Below are 26,893 nucleotides of genomic sequence, written 5' to 3'. Positions count from 1 at the left end.
TTTTATTCCAGTTTTAAGGTAAATTGATCGTTATTACCATAAAGTCAAATTGGTCTCATTTTATGTTTTTTTTTATCATAATTATTACCTGGATTACTGGGTTTTTTTAATCGGTATATGGTTACCCATCGATTATCGGTATATGATTACCGTCGATTATCGATAATTCCAGTAATACCACTTAACATATGGCTAATGAACAATGATAATAATATAAGTAGTCTTTTTTATCTAAAGAGTTATCTCCCGTACTTATAATAAAATGTATGTAAATTTCAAAACACTAGAAATATGTCAAAAACTCATAAAATGTTTCCTTATTCCATCTAGAACTAATGCTTATGTTTGTGCATCCACCAATACACTGATCAACAAACAAATATGATTTCCCAGTGTGGTCTTTCGAATACAAATGTTTAGAAGTGTTTACCGACACGATACCTATAGGTTCTATTGTAAAATTATCATTTGTGATATATTCTACCACTCATTTTATCTTTCAATTTATCACTTACGAAATTATATTTACTATTTTTTTATCTGTTGACATCATCATCGTAGTACAATTTTGTTAAAAGGATTTGAAGATATTCACATGCGACATCGATAAGCCGATCACATTTAACTTATGGGAAAACATTTATCTGTATTATTTAAATTTAATTAAAAAAAAAAATGGTACACAAACAATTTCAGACAAAAATATTATATGACATGTATATCTATATCCTTGAATAATGAGCAGACTCTTACCTGATCCATTGTTCACGTCTTCCGTTTTGACCACGTTGGTTTGATGGTGAATTCAACCTTTGTCAATAACAATACGCCATATATAGGAGGCCCATATGGGGTAATTTAATGCATACTAAAACTTAAAATCTGCCGAACTAATTCCTGTACACAGTGATAACTTTTAACCAGCATTATAATAGATACATATATAAGTAAATGTATTTATTTATTCAATGCCGCAGACAACGACCCCACTTATCGGAATGGAATGGAACGTTTTGTCAATAATAATAAACCACATATAGGGGTCCATATGGGGTAACTCAATATAAACTGAACTATACATTTAACCTATATATCAATCCAATAAATTTCATCATCAGTTGTCTTTAAAAATAAAATAAAAATATCATTTCGGAATTTATATAAATATAACCATAACATCGCTTTATTTCTACAAGTTATTTAAAAATTAATTTAAGAGAAAAAATAAATAATTCTCTGCTAATTTAAATCATTGATAAATATAATTATATTGTTTTAGTATTTCTCAGCTGATAAACGAAATATAACCTTGCGTATACGTAGTGTAAACGTAGTTGACAGTACTACATTTAAATGTGTACGTACATAGTGCAGTCTGTCATTCTAGTTCACTCATAGAGTCGAACTTTGACCTTCCATAGGATTTAATGTGAGACTGATTTTCTGACTAGATTAACCTATTGTTCGTTTGTCCGCATTGCTGGCAAATAGCGGACTCGTCACTTAGTATCTACCAAAACCGGCGCGATCGCCTAGCAACAGACGCATACACGTGTGACATCCTGTGTAGGACTCTACGTGAATATATTGTGTTCGTTGAGATGATGTGATTAAATTCTTAAGAACATACCAATATGAAATATACACAAAATATGTCATTCTCTTATACGACATGATCGCTTTTCGCTAATTTATTTGAAAATGCCACAAATACAGAATATAACAAACGAATTTAAACGAAAATAGTATACTAAACAATTAACATGAAAATCAGTTCTTTTGTAGGCATATGTATATAGACGTTTCCAAGCAAGTCGTAGTTGGTCATTATGTTTATGAAGCTCAAGTTAATTGATATTCTAGTTGTATAAAGACACAAGATTAGTTGATTAATCAATGAATTAACTAATGAGTGTTTGATTAACCTGATACAAACTGAATGTTTAATGAGTTTGAGAGCACTTCGCTTCCGTTCATTTTCATACTATAATCGGAAAAAACATATAGTGTCTTTGAAATAGATGATTCCTCTTTCCGATCCGGGAACAATTATGACTTCACAATGGACCAGGTCCCACTTGTATAAAACATCTCAACTCTTGAGATTTCCTCAAGTCTAAGATTTTCCATAGACAATACATTGCTTGAGATTTTCCTTAACTTGGAGATGTTTTATACAAACGGGCCCAGGACGACACATTATCACATGACGTCATTATTAAATGACTGACCAGTGAATCCACATCCGGGTTCTTTCCCACATCTGGGTAACGTGAAATGTTTACCAGCTCTTTGCGTATTTTGCTTCAGGAGAGCATTAACATATAGTAGTTTAAGGGGGATTAGGAAAATTTTGTGACATGTAACTTGTTTATTTACCACACAACAATGATCTCTGTCAAGGATCACGGTATGTGTGCTAATTAACGCTTAATTATTAAGGATCCCTGTCCCACTACATTGTGTGTTTGCCTACTAATTTCCGTTTGGTTATAACTGTAGCACAGCTGGTGCAAGAGTCTCTGCCGATGAACAGGTAACCCAATCAGTTAGAGCGATGCTGTATTAATCTTAAGTCCAGTGTTAAAACCACAGTCTAGCTCCACTGAATCCTTAGATGCAGAATATTGTTGTTGGTTATATCTCTTCGTTTCATCTTTAATCTTCCTCATAAAAGTTCTACAAGGTATGGTTTTACTTTCAGAAATGATCAATCAAAACTATAATCATACCATTTTCTTTAGAAATAGTACGATGATCCTTTTTTTAGTTGTCATTATAAAATGTTACCAAAGATGTCTAACGTTCATATTGCAAGATACAAGGATGTAGACTCTGCTGATGGATTTTTGAAATTCATAAAATTAAGGCGATTTACCCCTTTTGTTTCAACAGTGGTTTGGACAAATTAAGATTTCCATTGTTCCCTACCATAACCGACAAGTCCCTAGAAGGACGAATCAGTTTGGTGCAGTGTAATACATTAATGCCACCCTGGATATATTACCCTGTATCTATCAACCTGTATCTATGTATCTATCACCCTGTATATATTGCCCTGTATCTATAACCCTGTATATATTACCCAGTATCTATAACCCTGTATATATTACCCTGTATCTATCACCCTGTATATATTACCCTGTATCTATCACACTGTATCTATCACCCTGTATATATCACCCTGTATCTATCACCCTGTATATATCACCCTGTATCTATCACCCTGTATATATTACCAAGTATCTATAACCCTGTATATATTACCCTGTATCTATCACCCTGTATCTATTACCCTGTATATATTACCCTGCATCTATCACCCTGTATCTATCACCCTATATCTATCACACTGTATCTATCACCCTGTATCTATCACCCTGTATCTATCACCTTGTATCTATCACCCAGTATATATTACCCTGTATCTATCACCTTGTATATATCACCCTGTATCTATCACCATGTATCTATCACCCTGTATATATCACCCTGTATCTATCACCCTGTATATATCACCCTGTATCTATCACCCTGTATATATCACCCTGCATATATCACCCTGTATCTATCACACTGTATCTATCACACTGTATCTATTACCCTGTATATATTACCCTGGATCTATTACCCTGTATCTATCACCATGTATCTATCACCATGTATCTATCACCCTGTATCTTTCACCCTGTATCTATCACACTGTATCAATTACCCTGTATCTATCACCCTGTATATATCACTCTGGATCTATCAACATGTATCTATCAACCCGAATCTATATCCCTGTATATATCACCTTGTATATATCACCCTGTATCTATTATCCTATATCTATTACCTTGTATATATCACCCTGTATCTATCACCCTGTATCTATCACCCTGTATATATCACCCTGTATCTATTACCCTGTATGTATTACCCTGTATCTATGACCCTGTATATATCACCCTTTATCTATGACCCTGTATATATTACCCTGTATCTATCACCATGTACCTATCACCTTGTATCTATTACCGTGTATATATCACCCTGTATCTATCACCCTTTATCTATCATCCTGTATCTATCACCCTTCATCTATCACCTTTTATCTATCACCCTGTATCTATTACCCTGTATCTATCACCCTGTATCTATCACCCTGTATATATCACCCTGTATCTATTACCCTGTATATATCACCCTGTATCTATTACCTTGTATATATCACCCTGTATCTATTACCCTTAATCTATCACCCTGTATCTATCACCCTTAATATATCACCCTGTATCTATTACCCTGTAACTATCACCATGTATCTATTACCCTGTAACTATCACCCTGTATCTATCACCCTGTATCTTTCACCCTGTATCTATCACCCTGTATATATCACCCTGTATCTATTACCCTGTATATATTACCCTTAATCTATCACCCTGTATCTATCACCCTTAATCTATCACCCTGTATCTATTACCCTGTAACTATCACCATGTATCTATTACCCTGTAACTATCACCCTGTATCTATTACCCTGTATCTATCACCCTGTATCTATTACCATCTGTCTTACGTTCATCATTCATATTGTTTAGATTCCAATGCCCTATACTGCTGAAACAATGTGTTTTTGCCCCTTAAGCTTTATTACCTGTTTCGATGTACTTATTTTCCGTCGGGTATTAATATATATTAATGGATTTGGTTTTAATCGTATTAATGTCTGATGTAAGATGACTGCATGAACTATTTTTATTGCCACACAAAGTTACTAAAAGTGTGACATTCTTTAAACTTGTCAATCAGTCAATGACGGATTCCTATAAAGCAACTGAAGTGCCCATGGTATTCCGGTTTATGAATTTTTGTACACATTTTTTTTAACGGGCGCATAACCTTGAATCAAAGGCTCCAATAACTTGTATAATAACAAAACCGTCGTAGTTTATCTCTTACAGTAACAAAACTTTGGCTCTCATACAAATCTCTTAAATACAGAAATATCTTTTTAATATTTCTAGCTATTACTTAACATTACAAGTCGGTTGAGTCTGCTGCTGGACTATCAGTACCTGCGGATGAGCTGATATCTTGTAACTAGAATTTATTCCGGCAATGTGGGCGTTAAATACTAATTAGATATAAATGATATGTTTAATCAAAAGAGTTTTATAGGTACCCTTTGTCGTTTTTCTGTGATATTTTTTTCAGACATATTGATACACCGATTGGTATTACTACTCCCGAAGGGTAAGCGTCTTCTGCGTCATCAATGACACCCGCCATGTAAATCTATTTCGAAACCAAGTAATGTCACGTCCTCACAGCGAGAACTGGGGTAGTGACAACAAAACCACAAGGTACTCTAATGAGCATCATCAAAAACATCGACCTTCATATCACAGAGAGAAATACCATATTTCGAATATTATATGCCTTAAACGTGTACAATGAACATGTACCTTGAAAACAAAAGTGTCAGATATCATATCACAGAGTGAAATACTATATTTCGAATATTATATGCCTTAAACGTGTACAATGAACATGGACCTTGAAAACAAAAGTGTCAGATATCATATCACAGAGAGAAATACCATATTTCGAATATTATATGCCTTAAACGTGTACAATGAACATGTACCTTGAAAACCAAAGTGTCAGATATCATATCACAGAGAGAAATACCATTTTTCGAATAGTATATGCCTTAAACGTGTACAATGAACATGTACCTTGAAAACAAAAGTGTCAGATATCATATACCATATTTCGAATAGTATATGCCTTAAACGTGTACAATGAACATGTACCTTGAAAACAAAAGTGTCAGATATCATATCACAGCGAGAAATAGCATATTTCTCTATCAATTTAGCTGTCAGTATTTCTTATTAATTGGATAATGAAATAGCATAACCAACTCAAGAAAGTGCTTTCGTCTGTTTATTGACTTATAAACATATTATGAATCCTTGTCCGTAGTTAGTAAACAAGATAGCGACTCTCCTTCGACACATCCACACATAAGCAAACCTTCTTTCCAGCAATATAGCACTATATAGTTTATTTATTATACTTAATTAACAATTAATATTAATTACATAATTTACTTCCGAGTAATATACACGAAATTCATTTCATCATAGTGTCCGTTTGCTTGCTTGCTCAAATGCTCAGAACAGTGCATGAATCATGGAGTTGATTAATGGTTATTTGCACAATGTCTTCCGAAGTTTGTAAGCAGTCTTATAAATGTAGCCACATCCATATATCTTGTTCTTGTTCTAGTACTCTGCAAAACAGACAATAAAAAGATATATATCAGCCATTAAACTATAAAATGAATGACAAATAAGGATATAATAATAATTGTTTAGTATACAATATTCATATAATGCGCAAAACTGACTATGTTATGCATTGAAAAATATAGCTTCAACATCGAGTTTTCGTTGTCGGTCATGTTTATCTAAAAACAACTGGAACATGTTCTGCTCAGTAGTTATTGTTTATGCAACAAATAAGTAACAGAAAAAAAACTGTGTTTAAATACTGTTCAAGGTCTTGCTGTAAAGTGTCTGATTTACTTACCTAATACATGTACAGTTGCGGCATTTTAATCCGACCATCTCTACTTCATGGACATCATAGTAACAAACGCTGAAAATAGTGATAGATGACAAAAATCATAAAATGACATGTAACTGTTACAAAAATAAATATGTGGCAAGCATATCCAACATGCAACTAGTAGCTTATATGTTGCTTGTGTCTCCTCTACCTTGTTAATCAATAACTATACATAAACGTGCATCTGATATATATATGTTATTATCACTTGATGTCATCACTATCTGTGTTGTGTTGTTATCCTGTCAATATAAATAAACAGTTCCCCTTATGAACCTCTAAAGAGGTGAAAGCGCTAGGGAGAACCTCTTTGTATTATATATATATATATATATATATTTATATTTAATTCCAACACAAGGACTTCTCCATGTTTTCTTTATATATATATACATTTTACGATGACAAGGACTTTGAATGTTTTTCTGATATATTATTTCTATATAGATTTGTAACATGCATTTCTTACTCTCCCTATGTACATATAAGGCATCATTCGTTTGTAACTAGATTCTTAAGCATGTCAAACTTGACAACCTTTATATACAAAACACAAAACTTTGATCAGTAGCTATCATTATATACCTATCATACATTTTGGTCAGGTTTAACGTAGAGATTGGTTGATTATATAATAGTTGATACATCACTGTTACCTTCATAGTTAATGTGGCCATTTCCATCGAGGTCGGCTTCTCTTATCATCTCGTCCACCTCGTCATCGGTCAGTTTGTCACCAATGCTTGTCATCATATTACGAAATTCTGCAGCATTAAGGAACCCTGTCCCTTCCGTGTCGAAAGTACGAAAATATTCTTTCATTTCTTCTTCGTCCTCCTCGGGATCCTCCAATTTTTTGGCCATCATTACTAGAAAACTGGGGAAATCGACCAACCCAGTACCTATAAAACACCAAAGCCGTAGGGATTTACGGGACTTCTGCTAAATAACTAAGTAGAATGTGCACAAACTGAACAGATGTGTTATTAAATCCTGAATATAAAAAACTCCAACATCTTAGTTCTTAGTAGGAACAGTGCTTATGTAGATAATTTGGCCATTTTCATTTCCATCAGATGTGGTTAGATTGCAAGGTAGTCTTATGTTCAAAACAATTGCTTATAGAAAAAGTCATCATCTCTTTGAATACATTGGTTTGATAGTTGGACAAGTGGGTTATTGGAGACTGGAAAGTAAGACACTTGGATTAGTGGAGGTGTTGCAGCGGGACAATATGATTAGTGGAGGCTTGAATGTGGGACAACACAGTTATTCGAGGGCTAATAGCGGGCCAAAAGGATTCGCGGTTGCCTGTAAATGGGCCATCAGGATTGACGAAGACTGGGAAGTGAGACAAAACGTTAAGTGGAGGCTGAATATTGGAACAACCGGGTTAGCGGAGGCTGGATAGTGGGAAAACCAGGTAAGCGAAGGCTGGATAGTGGGATAACCGGGTTATGATAGTGAGATTCAGATAACGGGTAAGCGGAGGCTGGGCAGAGAGGCAATCGAGTTAGCGGAGTCTTTATAGTGAGACAACCGGGCTAGCGGGGTCTGGATAGAGGGCCAACCGAGTAAGCGAGGATTGGATAGTGAGACAAACAGGCTAGCGGAGGCTGGATAGTGGGATAACCGGGTTAGCGTATGCTGGATAGTGAGATAACCGAGTTAGCGGAGGCTGGATAGAGGGACAAATGAGTTAGCGGAGACAAACAGGCTTGCGGAGGCTGGATAGTGGGATAACACGGTTAGCGTATGCTGCATAGTGAGATAACCGAGTAAGCGGAGGCTGGATAGAGGGACAACTGAGTTAGCGGAGAAAAACAGGCTAGCGGAGGCTGGGTAGTGGGATAACCGGGTTAGCGGAGGCTGAATAGAGGGACAAATGAGTTAACGGAGACAAACAGGCTAGCGGAGGCTGGATAGTGGGATAACCGAGTTAGCGGAGGCTGGATAGAGGGGCAAATGAGTTAGCGGAGACAAACAGGCTTGCGGAGGCTGGATAGTGGGATAACTGGGTTAGCGTATGCTGGATATTGAGATAACCGAGTTAGCGGAGGCTGGATAGAGAGACATCTGAGTTAGCGGAGACAAACAGGCTAGCGGAGGCTGGATAGTGGGATAACTGGGTTAGCGTATGCTGGATATTGAGATAACCGAGTTAGCGGAGGCTGGATAGAGGGACAGCTGAGTTAGCGGAGACGGCTGGATAGTGGGATAACTGGGTTAGCGATAACTGGGTTAGCGTATGCTGGATATTGAGATAACCGAGTTAGCGGAGGCTGGATAGAGGGTCAAATGAGTTAGCGGAGACAAACAGGCTAGTGGAGGCTGGATAGTGGGGACACTGAGTTAGCGGAGGCTGGATAGAGGGACAAATGAGTTAGCGGAGACAAACAGGCTAGTGGAGGCTGGATAGTGGGACAACTGAGTTAGCGGAGGCTGGATAGAGGGACAACTGAGTTAGCGGAGGCCAGATAGTGAGATTACAGGGAACATGGGTGTAACGATTAAATATGTTTAGCTATATATTTCACTAACCATCTCTATCTGCCGCTGCCACCCATTCTGTGAGCTGAGATTGTGTTGGGTTGTATCCTAGTGATCTCATTACGGTCCCACAGTCCTTAGCTGGTATTGCACTGTCACCGGCATCAAAGACTACAAATGCTTCTTTAAACTCTACAAGTGTATTACAAAGGTATAAACAGATATATCATCTGGACATCTAAATTACAGTATATTTTCAAACTTTCAAAATTGATAACTCGTCTTCCTCTACGATAAATGGTTACTAGAAAATGATCTAAATTTGTTTATTGGCATATTTGACAATCGAAGCCGTAGCTACTTCGTCCATTAGCATATGATTTTGCTAAATATATACTATGTTTACGTTGCATAATATATTTATCAATTATGGACTTGAGTCGAGGTCGATACGTTGTTATATAGACCTAAAAGAATGATATATATTACTCTCTCAGGCCCATATTACAAAAAAAGACCGAGATGAAAGTCTTTAATTTTCATATAACATATACCTGTAATGTTTTTAGTTAACATGAGATTAGATATCCTAATAGTGAGAATCGTGACAAGGTGTGTGTGTGTGCAAGGCAAACATAGAAACATGGGGTCGATATGCTACATATCGATGATCCTGCGACCAAAGAGAGGCCAATTTAGAATCAAGGAACGAAACCACAGTTACAAACATACACTTTTACCTTGGACAGGCACTACCATTCTGTTCTTCTGTGTCGTAATATACATGTATATGTGGTATTATATTTATTCTTCTGTGTCGTTATATACATGTATATGTAGTATTATATTTATTCTTCTGTGTCGTTATAAACATGTATATGTAGTATTATATTTATTCTTCTGTGTCGTTATATACATGTATATGTAGTATTATATTTATTCTTCTGTGTCGTTATATACATGTATATGTAGTATTATATTTATTCTTCTGTGTCGTTATATACATGTATATGTAGTATTATATTTATTCTTCTGTGTCGTTATATACATGTATATGTAGTATTATATTTATTCTTCTGTGTCGTTATATACATGTATATGTAGTATTATATTTATTCTTCTGTGTCGTTATATACATGTATATGTAGTATTATATTTATTCTTCTGTGTCGTTATATACATGTATATGTAGTATTATATTTATTCTTCTGTGTCGTTATATACATGTATATGTAGTATTATATTTATTCTTCTGTGTCGTTATATACATGTATATGTAGTATTATATTTATTCTTCTGTGTCGTTATATACATGTATATGTAGTATTATATTTATTCTTCTGTGTCGTTATATACATGTATATGTAGTATTATATTTATTCTTCTGTGTCGTTATATACATGTATATGTAGTATTATATTTATTCTTCTGTGTCGTTATATACATGTATATGTAGTATTATATTTATTCTTCTGTGTCGTTATATACATGTATATGTAGTATTATATTTATTCTTCTGTGTCGTTATATACATGTATATGTAGTATTATATTTATTCTTCTGTGTCGTTATATACATGTATATGTAGTATTATATTTATTCTTCTGTGTCGTTATATACATGTATATGTAGTATTATATTTATTCTTCTGTGTCGTTATATACATGTATATGTAGTATTATATTTATTCTTCTGTGTCGTTATATACATGTATATGTAGTATTATATTTATTCTTCTGTGTCGTTATATACATGTATATGTAGTATTATATTTATTCTTCTGTGTCGTTATATACATGTATATGTAGTATTATATTTATTCTTCTGTGTCGTTATATACATGTATATGTAGTATTATATTTATTCTTCTGTGTCGTTATATACATGTATATGTAGTATTATATTTATTCTTCTGTGTCGTTATATACATGTATATGTAGTATTATATTTATTCTTCTGTGTCGTTATATACATGTATATGTAGTATTATATTTATTCTTCTGTGTCGTTATATACATGTATATGTAGTATTATATTTATTCTTCTGTGTCGTTATATACATGTATATGTAGTATTATATTTATTCTTCTGTGTCGTTATATACATGTATATGTAGTATTATATTTATTCTTCTGTGTCGTTATATACATGTATATGTAGTATTATATTTATTCTTCTGTGTCGTTATATACATGTATATGTAGTATTATATTTATTCTTCTGTGTCGTTATATACATGTATATGTAGTATTATATTTATTCTTCTGTGTCGTTATATACATGTATATGTAGTATTATATTTATTCTTCTGTGTCGTTATATACATGTATATGTAGTATTATATTTATTCTTCTGTGTCGTTATATACATGTATATGTAGTATTATATTTATTCTTCTGTGTCGTTATATACATGTATATGTAGTATTATATTTATTCTTCTGTGTCGTTATATACATGTATATGTAGTATTATATTTATTCTTCTGTGTCGTTATATACATGTATATGTAGTATTATATTTATTCTTCTGTGTCGTTATATACATGTATATGTAGTATTATATTTATTCTTCTGTGTCGTTATATACATGTATATGTAGTATTATATTTATTCTTCTGTGTCGTTATATACATGTATATGTAGTATTATATTTATTCTTCTGTGTCGTTATATACATGTATATGTAGTATTATATTTATTCTTCTGTGTCGTTATATACATGTATATGTAGTATTATATTTATTCTTCTGTGTCGTTATATACATGTATATGTAGTATTATATTTATTCTTCTGTGTCGTTATATACATGTATATGTAGTATTATATTTATTCTTCTGTGTCGTTATATACATGTATATGTAGTATTATATTTATTCTTCTGTGTCGTTATATACATGTATATGTAGTATTATATTTATTCTTCTGTGTCGTTATATACATGTATATGTAGTATTATATTTATTCTTCTGTGTCGTTATATACATGTATATGTAGTATTATATTTATTCTTCTGTGTCGTTATATACATGTATATGTAGTATTATATTTATTCTTCTGTGTCGTTATATACATGTATATGTAGTATTATATTTATTCTTCTGTGTCGTTATATACATGTATATGTAGTATTATATTTATTCTTCTGTGTCGTTATATACATGTATATGTAGTATTATATTTATTCTTCTGTGTCGTTATATACATGTATATGTAGTATTATATTTATTCTTCTGTGTCGTTATATACATGTATATGTAGTATTATATTTATTCTTCTGTGTCGTTATATACATGTATATGTAGTATTATATTTATTCTTCTGTGTCGTTATATACATGTATATGTAGTATTATATTTATTCTTCTGTGTCGTTATATACATGTATATGTAGTATTATATTTATTCTTCTGTGTCGTTATATACATGTATATGTAGTATTATATTTATTCTTCTGTGTCGTTATATACATGTATATGTAGTATTATATTTATTCTTCTGTGTCGTTATATACATGTATATGTAGTATTATATTTATTCTTCTGTGTCGTTATATACATGTATATGTAGTATTATATTTATTCTTCTGTGTCGTTATATACATGTATATGTAGTATTATATTTATTCTTCTGTGTCGTTATATACATGTATATGTAGTATTATATTTATTCTTCTGTGTCGTTATATACATGTATATGTAGTATTATATTTATTCTTCTGTGTCGTTATATACATGTATATGTAGTATTATATTTATTCTTCTGTGTCGTTATATACATGTATATGTAGTATTATATTTATTCTTCTGTGTCGTTATATACATGTATATGTAGTATTATATTTATTCTTCTGTGTCGTTATATACATGTATATGTAGTATTATATTTATTCTTCTGTGTCGTTATATACATGTATATGTAGTATTATATTTATTCTTCTGTGTCGTTATATACATGTATATGTAGTATTATATTTATTCTTCTGTGTCGTTATATACATGTATATGTAGTATTATATTTATTCTTCTGTGTCGTTATATACATGTATATGTAGTATTATATTTATTCTTCTGTGTCGTTATATACATGTATATGTAGTATTATATTTATTCTTCTGTGTCGTTATATACATGTATATGTAGTATTATATTTATTCTTCTGTGTCGTTATATACATGTATATGTAGTATTATATTTATTCTTCTGTGTCGTTATATACATGTATATGTAGTATTATATTTATTCTTCTGTGTCGTTATATACATGTATATGTAGTATTATATTTATTCTTCTGTGTCGTTATATACATGTATATGTAGTATTATATTTATTCTTCTGTGTCGTTATATACATGTATATGTAGTATTATATTTATTCTTCTGTGTCGTTATATACATGTATATGTAGTATTATATTTATTCTTCTGTGTCGTTATATACATGTATATGTAGTATTATATTTATTCTTCTGTGTCGTTATATACATGTATATGTAGTATTATATTTATTCTTCTGTGTCGTTATATACATGTATATGTAGTATTATATTTATTCTTCTGTGTCGTTATATACATGTATATGTAGTATTATATTTATTCTTCTGTGTCGTTATATACATGTATATGTAGTATTATATTTATTCTTCTGTGTCGTTATATACATGTATATGTAGTATTATATTTATTCTTCTGTGTCGTTATATACATGTATATGTAGTATTATATTTATTCTTCTGTGTCGTTATATACATGTATATGTAGTATTATATTTATTCTTCTGTGTCGTTATATACATGTATATGTAGTATTATATTTATTCTTCTGTGTCGTTATATACATGTATATGTAGTATTATATTTATTCTTCTGTGTCGTTATATACATGTATATGTGGTATTATATTTATTCTTCTGTGTCATAATATACATGTATATGTAGTATTATATTTATTCTTCTGTATCGTTATAAACATGTATATGTAGTATTATATTTACTCTTCCTTCACAACATATTAATATACCTAAGGCTAGGAACTAAGTAGCACACAAACGACTCTGTGACATATTTCACCTACGTACCATTTATCTGCTCCTCTGTTAGATGTTCCACCTGTAATCAGTAAAGAAGCATAGGTAAATTCACTCTAATACACACAAATACAATGCTATTTCTCAATTCGACAAGTTGTACTTAAAGGTAGGCATTTGAAGCGAGGATTGCAAAATTTAATATGTGAACAATGTACAAAGAGTGATTAGAATCAGATTGAATCAATATCAATTTGAAGAAATTTGCCGTCTGTTTGTGTCAAACTATTAATTGTACTTAACTTAAGTGCAAAATATATCAAACATATTACGTGTAGTATAAACAATTAGTCACCAAAAATATTTAAAGCAAACGTTTTGTATATATGAATCCCTGGATATCAAAACTGCTTTAAATAACATCAATAACAACAGAAATACACATGAACCTATCATTTTCAACGTGCTGGAAAATGTATTCAACATTATAACATCTTTATCAAACTAAGGAAATATCTCATACCATGTTCAGCTGTGTGAGGATTCCTCTTCATTCACGTGGTAGGATCATGCGTTTGTCGAAGGGTAATGGCGGTTGTGTTTATATTTATAAAACAAAGGGTGTTTAAATCACTGTGTGGAATGCGTCTTTGGACGAGTGCTGGAGTGTAACGGGGTATCAAGTCTGGGGGTAGTTATTGTCAATTATCCGTCCATTTAAGTTTACAGATCTTGTTGAATAGTGGATAATCAAATAAATGTTGTGTGTATTTCCAAAAGCTCCGATTCCTGAATGAGCCCAATGTAGTATTTATTCGCTTCGTAATAGAACATTAATTCTAGCAATATCTTCGACAGTGAGTCATGTTTACCTTATAGCGTGCTCCATAAGGAAGGTATGCATGATATGTTTACCTATCCTCGAGCTATTACTCTATAAACAGGAATGAAAGTTCACTTCTTTAAATATTATACTAATTAACGTCTAAATCTAATTAAAAGAAAAAGAAAAACTGACCCAACCTACCCGGTTTTTAATTTATTGTATATATAAGACAATCAATGACGAACTATTCTATTCTAATCAAAATCCGAGTTGATAATTTAAAATTCAATTTGAAATAAACGTGTTTAAATCTTTTTTTTCAATCTTCAATTTTTCCCATGAACGTCGGTTATTGATTTGGAGTACATGTATCTATGATCGAATTTGTGACTGTGTTGTGTCTTAAACGGTCAAATTTAACATTGTTCCTCCTGATTATGAATTCCGTGGTATACCCTGTTGTGAATTGTATAAATGTACTCCAGCGCAGTGCGTACGGCTATCTGTTCTGGTGGTATCTCAAAACACTGTAGGTAAATCACGTGTTTGTACGACGTACTTTTCACATTTGTAACAATGGCACCATTTGTGTAAATGTCGACTCAATATGGGGTCGTTTTAGAATAAACTTTGTAATGTCGATACCATATGGGCGGATTGGTTGAGTGGTTAATACTCCTGCCTTCCACGCAGGCGGCCGGGGTTCGATCCTTGAAGTCGTCGTACGCATGGATATTCAGAGAAGGTGTTTTTTCCTGCCCACACAACTGCAACAACCAAGGTGGAGTAAACATTGGTCTGGGGTGGATGTTGAGGTATCTGTGCTGTAGCATTCAAGTGAGGTGGCACTATACTTGATGCCGTTGGAAGCGCGGTCCCGCTACGAACAGAACACATTATATCTCCAGCACACACGCAAGCATACATACATAGGGAGATATTAGCCAGGTGGCATAGGACTAGTAGTTTGCGCATGATAAGGCAGCTCCTGTGATTTTCTCAAAAATTGTATTGATTAATGTATATGCTTATTGTATTAATTCTAAATCTATGTACTGTAAAGCGCTTTAGAGTGGCTTTTGTTAGCTTGATAGGGCGCTACATCAAATGTTGAATATTATTATTATCATTATATGGAGTATTTAAAGACGAAATCGGAAGAATTAATAAAAGATTGCCTGTGGTACATGTAACCAATGCCTACGAGATAAATTCGTTTATCAGTAGGTATATCACACATACCTACACAATGCCTGACCCTTTCCCCCCACCTCTTAACCGGAAACTTTGTAAAACACGGCATACCAAATGAGTCTCGGGGGAGGGGGAGGGGGGACTTAAGTTGACAAACATCCGGCAAGCATCGTGTTGGATAACATTTGTACTCCAAGGGATTAAGTATTTGATAAATCGTGCATGCGTAGAGGTATTAAGTGGTGACATATTAACTTTACTCTATCATAGGTATTGAAGATAAAGAGAATACCAAAGTTTCAGCAAAACCATAATTCGAACTCAAAATCGATAAAACTAGGGCAAAATATGCCTTATGTGATGCAAACGCATAATGAAAAAAGGCCAGTTGTTCCTGAAGGGTAAGCGTCTTCTGCTTCACCTGTTATGTAAATCTGGGTCAAAACAGGTAACGTCATGTCCACGAATCATCACAAGGCGCACTTATTAACATAATCGAAAACATCGATCTTCATACAAATGGAATGGTATGTTTCCCTGCAGACCCTGAGAGCGACCAAAACTTTATTCAATCTGCATCTCGTGTGTCCGTCAAACAAACAATGGTTGGGGAACATTTAAAAAAAAAAAAAAAAAAATGTGTATATTGATAATTGGTATTTTGCGAGTATAAAAAAACCCTTCATTTTTGTACTGACATGAATTTGAGGATCCCAATACCAAACAATGTGTATATGCTTTGCTTACTGTTTGATCCTTCGTTAGTATAGCTTTGATTAATCATTTCTTAGAAAGAAAATAAAGATGACGGGACATATTTTTGAAAAATAATTATTCAGCTGTGCTAGACCGCGGGATTTAATCTCCGGATCTCAGACTGTTATACTATTTTTCTAGCCGACTGAGTTACTTGGTCATAGGAAGTGTCCTGGTATAATTGTGTTACAGTTGAATCCAAAACGAAATTAAGGGGAGAACGTCGTATGTACGAGTTAAGTGGGACAGCATTCTTAAATCACCGGTTGATGAAAATGAATTTTCGTATATTGCTAGCAGGGCATTGGAAAAGGGAACCTTAAGAGAATTCCTATGGTTGCCTGAAGTCTTAAGGGCATCTCTCTAATCGTTCAGGAAATTTCTGAAATAATTTAAGACATCTTTTTATTCGCGATGGAAATGTTTAGCCATTATTGACACTTTTTAGGACGTTTCTCTAATTGTTAACGACATTTCTGTAATAGTTAAGGATATCTCTCAAGTATTTTAGGACACATCTGTGATTTTTCAGGACATCACTGTAGTCCTTGAACATCTTTGAAGTCATTAAGTACATGTCTGAAGTTGTTTTTAAGACATAAATGTGATCGGTTAGATCATGTATGAAGTTGTTTTTAAGACATAAATGTGATCGGTTAAATCATGTATGAAGTTGTAATAAATGTGATCGGTTAGATCATGTATGAAGTTGTTTTTTAGACATAAATGTGATCGGTTAGATCATGTATGAAATTGTTTTTAAGACATAAATGTGATCGATTAGATCATGTATGAAGTTGTTTTTAAGACATAAATGTGATCGGTTAAATCATGTATGAAGTTGTAATAAATGTGATCGGTTAGATCATGTATGAAGTTGTATTTAAGACATAAATGTGATCGGTTAGATCATGTATGAAATTGTTTTTAAGACATAAATGTGATCGATTAGATCATGTATGAAGTTGTTTATAAGACATAAATGTGATCGGTTAGATCATGTATGAAATTGTTTTTAAGACATAAATGTGATCGATTAGATCATGTATGAAGTTGTTTATAAGACATAAATGTGATCGGTTAGATCATGTATGAAATTGTTTTTAAGAGATAAATGTGATCAGTTAGATCATGTATGAAGTTGTTTGTAAGACATAAATGTGATCGGTTAGATCATGTATGAAATTGTTTTTAAGAGATAAATGTGATCAGTTAGATCATGTATGAAGTTGTTTGTAAGACATAAATGTGATCGGTTAGATCATGTATGAAATTGTTTTTAAGACATAAATGTGATCGATTAGATCATGTATGAAGTTGTTTTTAAGACATAAATGTTATCAGTTAGATCATGTATGAAGTTGTGTTTAAGACATAAATGTGATCAGTTAGATCATGTCTGAAGTTGTTTTTAAGACATAAATGTGATCGGTTAAATCATGTATGAAGTTGTAATAAATGTGATCGGTTAGATCATGTATGAAGTTGTATTTAAGACATAAATGTGATCGGTTACATCATGTATGAAGTTGTTTTTAAGACATAAATGTTATCAGTTAGATCATGTATGAAGTTGTTTTTAAGACATAAATGTTATCAGTTAGATCATGTATGAAGTTGTGTTTAAGACATAAATGTGATCAGTTAGATCATGTCTGAAGTTGTTTTTAAGACATAAATGTGATCGGTTAAATCATGTATGAAGTTGTAATAAATGTGATCGGTTAGATCATGTATGAAGTTGTTTTTTAGACATAAATGTGATCGGTTAGATCATGTATGAAGTTGTTTTTAAGACATAAATTTGATCGGTTAGATCATGTATGAAGTTGTCATAAATGTGATCGGTTAGATCATGTATGAAGTTGTTTTTAAGTCATAAATGTGATCGGTTAGATCATGTATGAAGATGTTCTTAAGACATAAATGTGATCAGTTAGATCATGTATAAAGTTGTTTTTAAGACATAAATGTGATCAGTTAGATCATGTATGAAATTGTTTTTTAAGACATAAATGTGATCGGTTAGATCATGTATGAAGTTGTTTATCACTAGCTGAGGTCGTTAAGGACATCTCTGATGTAGTTTATGATATCTCGTCAGTCGTTTATGATTTCTTTGATATAGTTTAAGATATCTCCTAAATTGTTAAAGACATGTGTTGTGTAGTTCAAAACATCTCGCTTTTAGGACATACAAATGTAAGGGGCCGCGGTGGTTGAGGCGTCTGACATTATGCTACCACTAGCCCTCCACCACTGGGTCTCAGGTTCGAGGCCTACATGGAGCAGTCGCCAGGTACTGGCCGTAGTTTAGTTCGGTTGTTTTTTTCTCCAGGAACTCCGGCTTTACTCCACAACCAAAACCTGTCACGTCCTTAAATGAACATAGCTGTTAATAGGACGTAAACACAAACAAACCAAACCAAACATTTAGGACATCTTGCAAATCGTTAAGGACGTCTAGATGTAGAAGACTTGTGCATGTATCAATTCATCCGGTACTTTTTGCATGGTTGTATTTATATATCTATTGTCAAATATCTCAAAATAATATATGTTCTCTAACTTTGTGTATCAGAAATCATAATATTCTTCGGTTATTTAATGGCTTATATACTTCTTTTTTATTATAATATACATTGTGCTTTACTTCATAGAAACAACTATGATCAATCAAGAACGTACCGATTTTTGGTAGTAGTGGAAAACCGGAGTACCCGTATATAAATCAATGACCTGCTACCATTACCTGGCAACTAGCCGACGTTGGCCTCGAACCCGCCAAACAGTGGTATCGATAGAAGGCTAGTAATAGCAGACGGTCAGACACCTCAACTACTCGGCTCCCATAGCTTGACCGATTTAAACGTAAAGTAAAAGCTAATATTAAATCAAACGAAAACAGAATGACAGGCAGTAATCATTTATTTGTTTATGTACAAAATCATATTATGTTAATGATATTGAGTATTATACCGATAATGCTTCATCCAAATATTTCTATTACTAGTGCCACATTTTCCGTTGTAGTTGTAACGTTTTCGAATTGGTTGTAACACTCATCACACGTATACAATTGTATCAAATATTCGGTTGAATATCTTGACCGCCACAATCCATAATGTTTCTGATCCATTGTGTCAGTTGGTAGATGTGTAATATTTCAAATTAAAATATAACGTGGGTGTTCCCAAAATGCATCGCTGCCCAAAACGCAACGGTACCTAAAATGCAACACTTTTCAAATATATGCTGCAACATCTTTAGTTTGCAATATTAATTAATGTTATCTATTCTAAATGAAAATCGTCTAAAAAATAGTTTTTTGGCAATTGGAGTTAATTCTGTCTACCTACCTTTTGTATTTTGATCTCAGATGAAAAACAATTAAAAATGAAATGAAAAAATAATATCAAGGAAGTTGTACGATGCGACAATATTGATAGCCTATCACAATTCTAAACACTGATAAGTATTTTTTTCAAATGAAAATTTTATGGATAAATGATTGAAAGTTATCAGAGAGAGTTATAACTTGATGAAAAAGAAACGCTTTATGCTGTCAGTAAACAAAGTCATAGGAGGAGGTGTTTCATTTTCAGTTCCATACAAGCTGAAAGTTTTAAGTGAACCTGACTCATTTTTAAGCTCTATAAATAGACACGCGTGCTTGTGATAGTTCAGAAATACACAAAATGAAAGGTAAATGCATCTGGTGTTTCCTTATAGTGACTGATTTAGTTTTCAGGAAACTAAATCAATATATTTTAAAAGACATATATTTAAAGAGTTTTCCATTTTTGGGCACTCTAACGTTATTGGCAAAGCAGTAATAGTGATATTATTTTTGTCCTAAAGCAATGGTATCTGTCACTTTCAGGCACAAACATTAAGAAACCAAGCACAACAATGTAAAACGATAGAAATATTAAAAAGTAACATATCTTAACACGAATTTCCATGGTTTTCTTCTCTTCTGTTGGTGAGCCCTATCAACACGCTTGACTTCCCTGCATTTCGACTGTGTTCAATCACGACAGTTTTCCGATACTTCCAGACTCGATCGAGCTATATTTATTACTCTTTCAGCATGTATCCCCTTCTTATATAGTTATTTTTTTATTGGTTGAGTTAAGGTAGTTAACGTTCCCCTGTCCTGTCGCGTTGTCAAGTAATTTTGTTCTTCGGTTTTTTTCTTCTTCTTAAGAAGTTACATTAAATACCATCTCACAGAGATATACTATCCTAAGATGGATTTTGTGATGTGTAGTTTTTGGCTTGAAACCCGACCGTTGGAATAACTACCAACACTTGTGCTTTAATCAAAGGCAATCATTAAATCATTGTTCTTTGTCATATTTTCTAGTGTGATGCATTTAATTAATGTATGTGTATTTGAAAGAAAAGAGCGGATAGTCTCAACAGATGTTTTTTAAAAATAATGCCAGTGACATTCATATAAAAGAAATATCTTTTCAATTATGACATCATTTTGACGAATTCTAAAAAAGAAAAGAAAAGAAATATTAATGAATAATCAAGTGATCAACCGAAAGATATAGAACATATTTTGATGACATTGTACACATTTCTTTTTCACAAATGAGTTGTCAACTGTCAAACTTAAATCATCGCTTGCAGCAATGCTTTGACATTGCAATTAAAACCGAATCATTATACTTAATTTAACACTCTTCTTGCAAAGATCGAGATGTGGCCTTATTGGCACGAATTCTGAGAGAGTATACGAGCCTGTAAAAAGATCCGGCTCAACTAGATTGTACACGCGTCTATTGCCAGTACGGGGTATTTAAAATTTGATTGATCAACATGAATAAATCATTGCACCTTTCATGAAAATACTTGCGTTAATGTAAATTAAAAATCACACATATTTTATGCTAAAGAAGCTTACTTTTCTAATTTTGGAATTGAATTATAAGAATATAACTAGAAAATAAAAACGTCTATTGATGAATAGACAGAAAACTGAGGTGCATTCTTACATTAACTGCAGTTTATACAGAGTGCACTTTGGTCTCTACATCGATAGAGCAGTATATTTTATTTTCAAAAACTTACATTTTTATTATTTAACCCAATAATTCGAAAAATTAAATATAAATACCATTATAATCAATTGATCCGTCACCATTTAAATCGGCTTCACGTATCATTTCCATCGCCTCCTCATCAGTCAGTTTCTCACCGATGTTCTTCATGACGTCCTTCAGTTCGTTTACATCGATAAACCCACTGCCATCCTTGTCGAACATTTTGAAGGCCTCGAGTAAATCGTCGTCTTTATTTTTGTCTCCTTGTTTCATCATCATATCACAGAACTCTTTAAATTCTATCACCCCACTTTCTAGGAAAAATAAGAAACAGCATCAAGATTATTGAGAACCGCTTGCTCATGTCTACAAGTGATATGTGTATTGTCTGTTTGATGAAAGAAATTAATCTATAAAAAAGTATCCTGCTATATTAGCATGTTATTATAAAAGCTGTCGTAATCGTGTCATTTTTGTAGTTCTTTTAGTTAAAGCAAGGTTCACAAAACATAAAGCTATAGACACTTTCTTTTTTAAACAGAAATATAAACAACAATAATGACATGCATGGTCTGTAATCTCAGAAAGACAGGTAGACCTTTCGTTAAATTGTAAATTAGAATAGTATACAAAAGGATTTATTCAAACAGTTGAAAACCTATCCGGTAAATTATATACATATATAAATTCTCCAAGATGTTATCATAATTTATGGCTTCCTCGAAATCATACGTTCTGTAAAAGATGTTTTTTTTTATGGGGTTTAACGTCCTCGCAACAGCAAGAGTCACATGAGGACGGTTGCAAAGGTAGACACCACCAGAAGTAGAAAGTAAACTGTAAAGAAGGAAAACAGGAAAGTTAGTAAACGAAACGAAAAAATACCCAAAGTGTTGCAAGGGGAGCAGCAGATCAATTGTGGTCTCTGCCATATCCTGTTGAAGTAGCTAAGAGGAGAAACACCTTTTTTGAAGGAGTAGCACATTGGTCGCCTTTAAACATGCACGTGCAGTGGGATACAGCAGGTATAGTATTTGTTTCTACAATGTCCCCTTAACAGAAGAAGAAACCAACCCCGATTCTGCAGGGGCTGCATTAGTCGCCTCTTGCGATCATGCAGTGGTCTACAGCAGGCCAATTCTTTCTCAGAACCTGCATATTGTGAAAGTATACAGAGCCTAAAATATAGAAGAAGATTATGATATAATATAGTTGCACTATTATTCCTTCCTACTACAAACTTAAAGTTTCCTAGCATTACAGCGTTATCATATACTTACCATCCGTATCGACCTCCTTAATCATTGAACGTATATCTTCCTCGGACGGGTTCGAACCTAGCCCCTGCATGATTAACCTCAGCTCGCTGCATGAGATGGAACCGTCACCATTTTTATCGAACATGTTGAAAGACTCTCGGTACTCGTCTTCTGTCAATAGTCCAAATAAAAGAGAACTTAAATGACATCCAAAATTTTACCCGACATCCGGCGTCAAACTAGTTATAACAGTAGACAGTTATTCTTTTAAAATTAAACATGTTTATAATATATGCATTATTTGTGATAAGTACCGTTTCACTAATGTGTTACTGCTAGCTGTACATTGCCGGCATCCCAGCCGGGTTTATATATACCCTCAAATCTCGGTAATTTTGCTGATTGAAAATAGGCAGGCATTTAAATTCCCGGAATCCTTAATTTCTTGGATTCCTTACACTTAAACATATCTCGACAATAGGCCATCTTTGAGGATAGGTCAGTCTTTTCTTGCCGGTCTTAACAAGCTTAACAGATAACTGTCACTTTGGATCGTTTTAAAGCAAATTTGTTAAAATAGAAAAACAAACAATTTTATTTTCGATAAAAGGACTGCATAACATGTTCCCATGCGAAAAATCTTGAACATTAGCCATAGAAGGCTGATTAAATGATTTCAAATAATATACTACAGCTTATTACCGACATATTAGGGTACATGTGTATCGGCACACGCCATATCTGTTCTGCTTCTTATAAGTACATTTGTATTTTCACTTAATGTGTTGATCATGAATGGCAACTAAGAGAAACTGAAATTGACAAAGACTCTAGTGTATATCGAGAAAATTTCGCCCAGTCAAACTTTCACCCACCGCCAGAATACAAATTTATTTCATATTCGCTCAAAGTTTATTTCACCCTTTCCATTTAACAACTATGCTTGTTATGTTATTTACTAATGTTAGATGTAATCATGAATGCGCCGTCATAACAGCGGTCGAAATAGGCGAAAAATAAACTGTAGCGAAAATTTCACGATATACAGTATATTTTGACATCACCGTATCCTATTCCATAACGACTGTCAGCCGGTATCAGCCAACACACCACCGCTGTCTTGGCCTGCTATGGTGATATTCGTGTTTATATCGTGTAGTCTATGCTAATGGTCTTATATTAATTCTTCAATATAACTGTGATATGTAATGTTAAAAATGATGATAAAAATACCTTTAGCCTTAGTGAGTACTGGCTTTTCGGTGCTCACTTGTCCTTGTTCCTCAGCCTGTTCAAAAATAATTTATAGAATGCGCAAATGATAAAATTAAAATTATATTTTTACATTTCTTCTTAACTTGTATTTAGTATACATACCAAAGAATAAGAAAGTTATTTTTACATAACCTTTCTAGTTGGCGTATTAATACGTAAGCAAATAAGTGCGGGAAGTAGTCTCGTTTATAGAATTATTTTCAAATACTTTTTCTTCAGAAGTTTCAGATAGTATAAACATGCATTTCTTTGTTAAATAGTTTCCGCCTTTGTCTTGATTATAATCTATTACACAATTATGACTAATTGCACAGCCGATATCAAGGCCTCCTTTAATCTGTAATAAAACAATCTTTTAAAGTTTTAAAGTGTTTGTAATAAACATTAAGAAAATGAATGAATAAATCGAATCGTCGGCGAAATCCGTAATTGAATAAAGGTAAAGTTAAAAAGGAAAGTGCAAAAACACATGTAGGTAAGTCACACAAGGACAGGAAAAGGTCCTGACATGATGAAACGAAAAACAATAAAATGCACCAGATCATAGGTTAAGGGACTCTTGAGAACTAACGAAACTATTTTCTCAATTCGGTAAACAAGGATCTTGTGCTTAACACACAAACAATAGGGTTTATACAAATAGGGGACTAAGAAGCAGTCATGCTTAAAATTAAAACGGAGAGCTTGTTAACAGGTGAATAAACAATAGCCTACCCTGATTCCTTTTTAAAATAAAGAAGCAAAATACAGATATTGAATGAAGTGGCTATCACTTAGTGTATTTATATTTTTGAATACTTTCAAGCAAGGTTCTGAACCATAGACATACTTGTAAACAATACTCATAGGAATGACAGACATATCAAAACTAGCCGTAATAATGCTGTGAAATATCTCTTGAAAATTCCGTGCCTAGATTTTTCTTCAATATATCTAGAAAAATAGCAAGTATACAAGGTAGGACCGAAAGTATAATATCAAACTAATGCCGGATAGAGGAGTTTATGTTGTTTTGTTTTTATACCGTTGCATCAAACACTGAAACATTAATACTTCAATTATTTATAAGGTGATGATCTAATGAGTATGTCATCCATTTAGTTCTAAAGATATACGTACCATGATCGCAGCGTCGAGTTTGTCCTTTCCTGAGTGTAAACTGTTGTTTCTATAAACAGGTCTTCGATTCAAACGTGTCATCTACTAAGACTACCTTACTTGAGTACTTAAGGACGGATAAATCCATTGTCTGTTTCCTGTATAAATATTTCCTTTATCTAATGAGCCACTTTGTTCTGGTATTGAGCTGTGTATACATTAAATGCAGCAGATACCACACCAAATTTGATATCAACTTTGGTCTAAGGTATATAGTCTAGATCCCTTTTAATTATCGACGTTTCTTGTAAAACAAATAAAAGCATATTTGTGGCCTTAAATTCATGAATAAGATAATTAACAAACCGCTTGAAGATCAAGATCGAGATAATAATTAGTTAAATCACCTTGCCCCTAACAACACAAATACATGCCTTCGTCATTCACATACCAGTTAAATTGTCTTGATATCACGAATATAAATGGTACATCTAGACACTGTGTGATGTTTAACGGAGAGATCGAAATACCGAAGATGCTTATTTACATTTGAACATATCAATTATTACACATTTTACGCTTGGTAAGAAGCTGTCCATGCTTTCGCAGGAATGTCTCTTTATCACATGGTTTCCAATTGTCAAACAATTGAAATACCTATGTATTTTGTAGAATCAGTACGACACATAACTTACGCTAGTTTTATAATGGCTGGTTAGCTTGACGAGGTAATAACGCAAATTTCAGAATATTTTTTCTGCTGTTGTCGGAAAAAAATAAATTTACAAATGACTTTTTGTCTTCTTCTTCTTACGATCTAACGATCCTTTTTATCCCTGTAAACTCAGGTTTAGATTTTCATTTCAATATTTTGCGTCAAGTTGTCAAGCTAATCCCGTTGTGATAAAAAAACAAACTAGTGTGTGATGAGCATTGTAAGCTTAACGAGACGTTACTTTAACTTTTCAATCTCATAAATTTACCTTAATATTGCAAGATATATTAAGAACTGTATATGTCAGAATTTGAAATATTCATCTTAAGGCGATAAAAAAAAACCACTTATCCAATTTTTGACCGTTAACGAATCTCCGTATTACTTTTGAGTTAACGGCATGTTAGGTTAAATCGCTCCTAACTGCTGGAATGAGATTGCAATTAAACACTAATTTAAATGTATTGACCTTTGTTTTGTATGCAGATGGTATCGAGCTAGTTATATTATTGTCGATGTTATTTTGTCCTTCACAAGTCTTGAAAAATATATCAATAACAATATATCCATATATT

At 32.9% G+C, this 26,893-nt stretch overlaps 2 protein-coding genes across 2 annotated transcripts in view; both read right to left on the bottom strand.

Annotated features, from left to right (window-relative positions):
* Positions 1–14,891, bottom strand: part of LOC110440518 (calmodulin-like protein 12) — a 37,491-nt gene extending 22,600 nt beyond the window's left edge. The window contains exons 1-4 of the mRNA XM_021483643.1: positions 14,662–14,891; positions 14,190–14,220; positions 9,169–9,309; positions 7,284–7,529 (exon numbers count right to left, since the gene is read on the bottom strand). Of these exons, the coding sequence (XP_021339318.1) occupies positions 7,284–7,529; positions 9,169–9,309; positions 14,190–14,220; positions 14,662–14,664 (421 nt within the window). The 5' untranslated portion in view covers positions 14,665–14,891. The remainder of the gene's footprint in view (positions 1–7,283; positions 7,530–9,168; positions 9,310–14,189; positions 14,221–14,661) is intronic.
* A 4,939-nt stretch (positions 14,892–19,830) lies between these two features.
* LOC110440517 (calmodulin-beta-like) lies at positions 19,831–25,733 on the bottom strand. The gene is made up of 5 exons (XM_021483642.1): positions 25,625–25,733; positions 24,464–24,518; positions 23,252–23,401; positions 22,046–22,285; positions 19,831–21,419 (listed from the first exon to the last, which is right to left on the bottom strand). The coding sequence occupies exons 1-5, from the start codon at positions 25,703–25,705 to the stop codon at positions 21,397–21,399; spliced, it is 549 nt and encodes a 182-aa protein (XP_021339317.1). The 5' UTR covers positions 25,706–25,733; the 3' UTR covers positions 19,831–21,396.
* Positions 25,734–26,893: the final 1,160 nt, after the last annotated feature.

This window comes from Mizuhopecten yessoensis, unplaced genomic scaffold, assembly GCF_002113885.1.
Source record: "Mizuhopecten yessoensis strain PY_sf001 unplaced genomic scaffold, ASM211388v2 scaffold11183, whole genome shotgun sequence".
NCBI classification, from domain to species: domain Eukaryota; kingdom Metazoa; phylum Mollusca; class Bivalvia; order Pectinida; family Pectinidae; genus Mizuhopecten; species Mizuhopecten yessoensis.
Note: the sequence above shows the minus strand (reverse complement) of the source record. Positions and strands in the feature narration are given on the sequence as shown.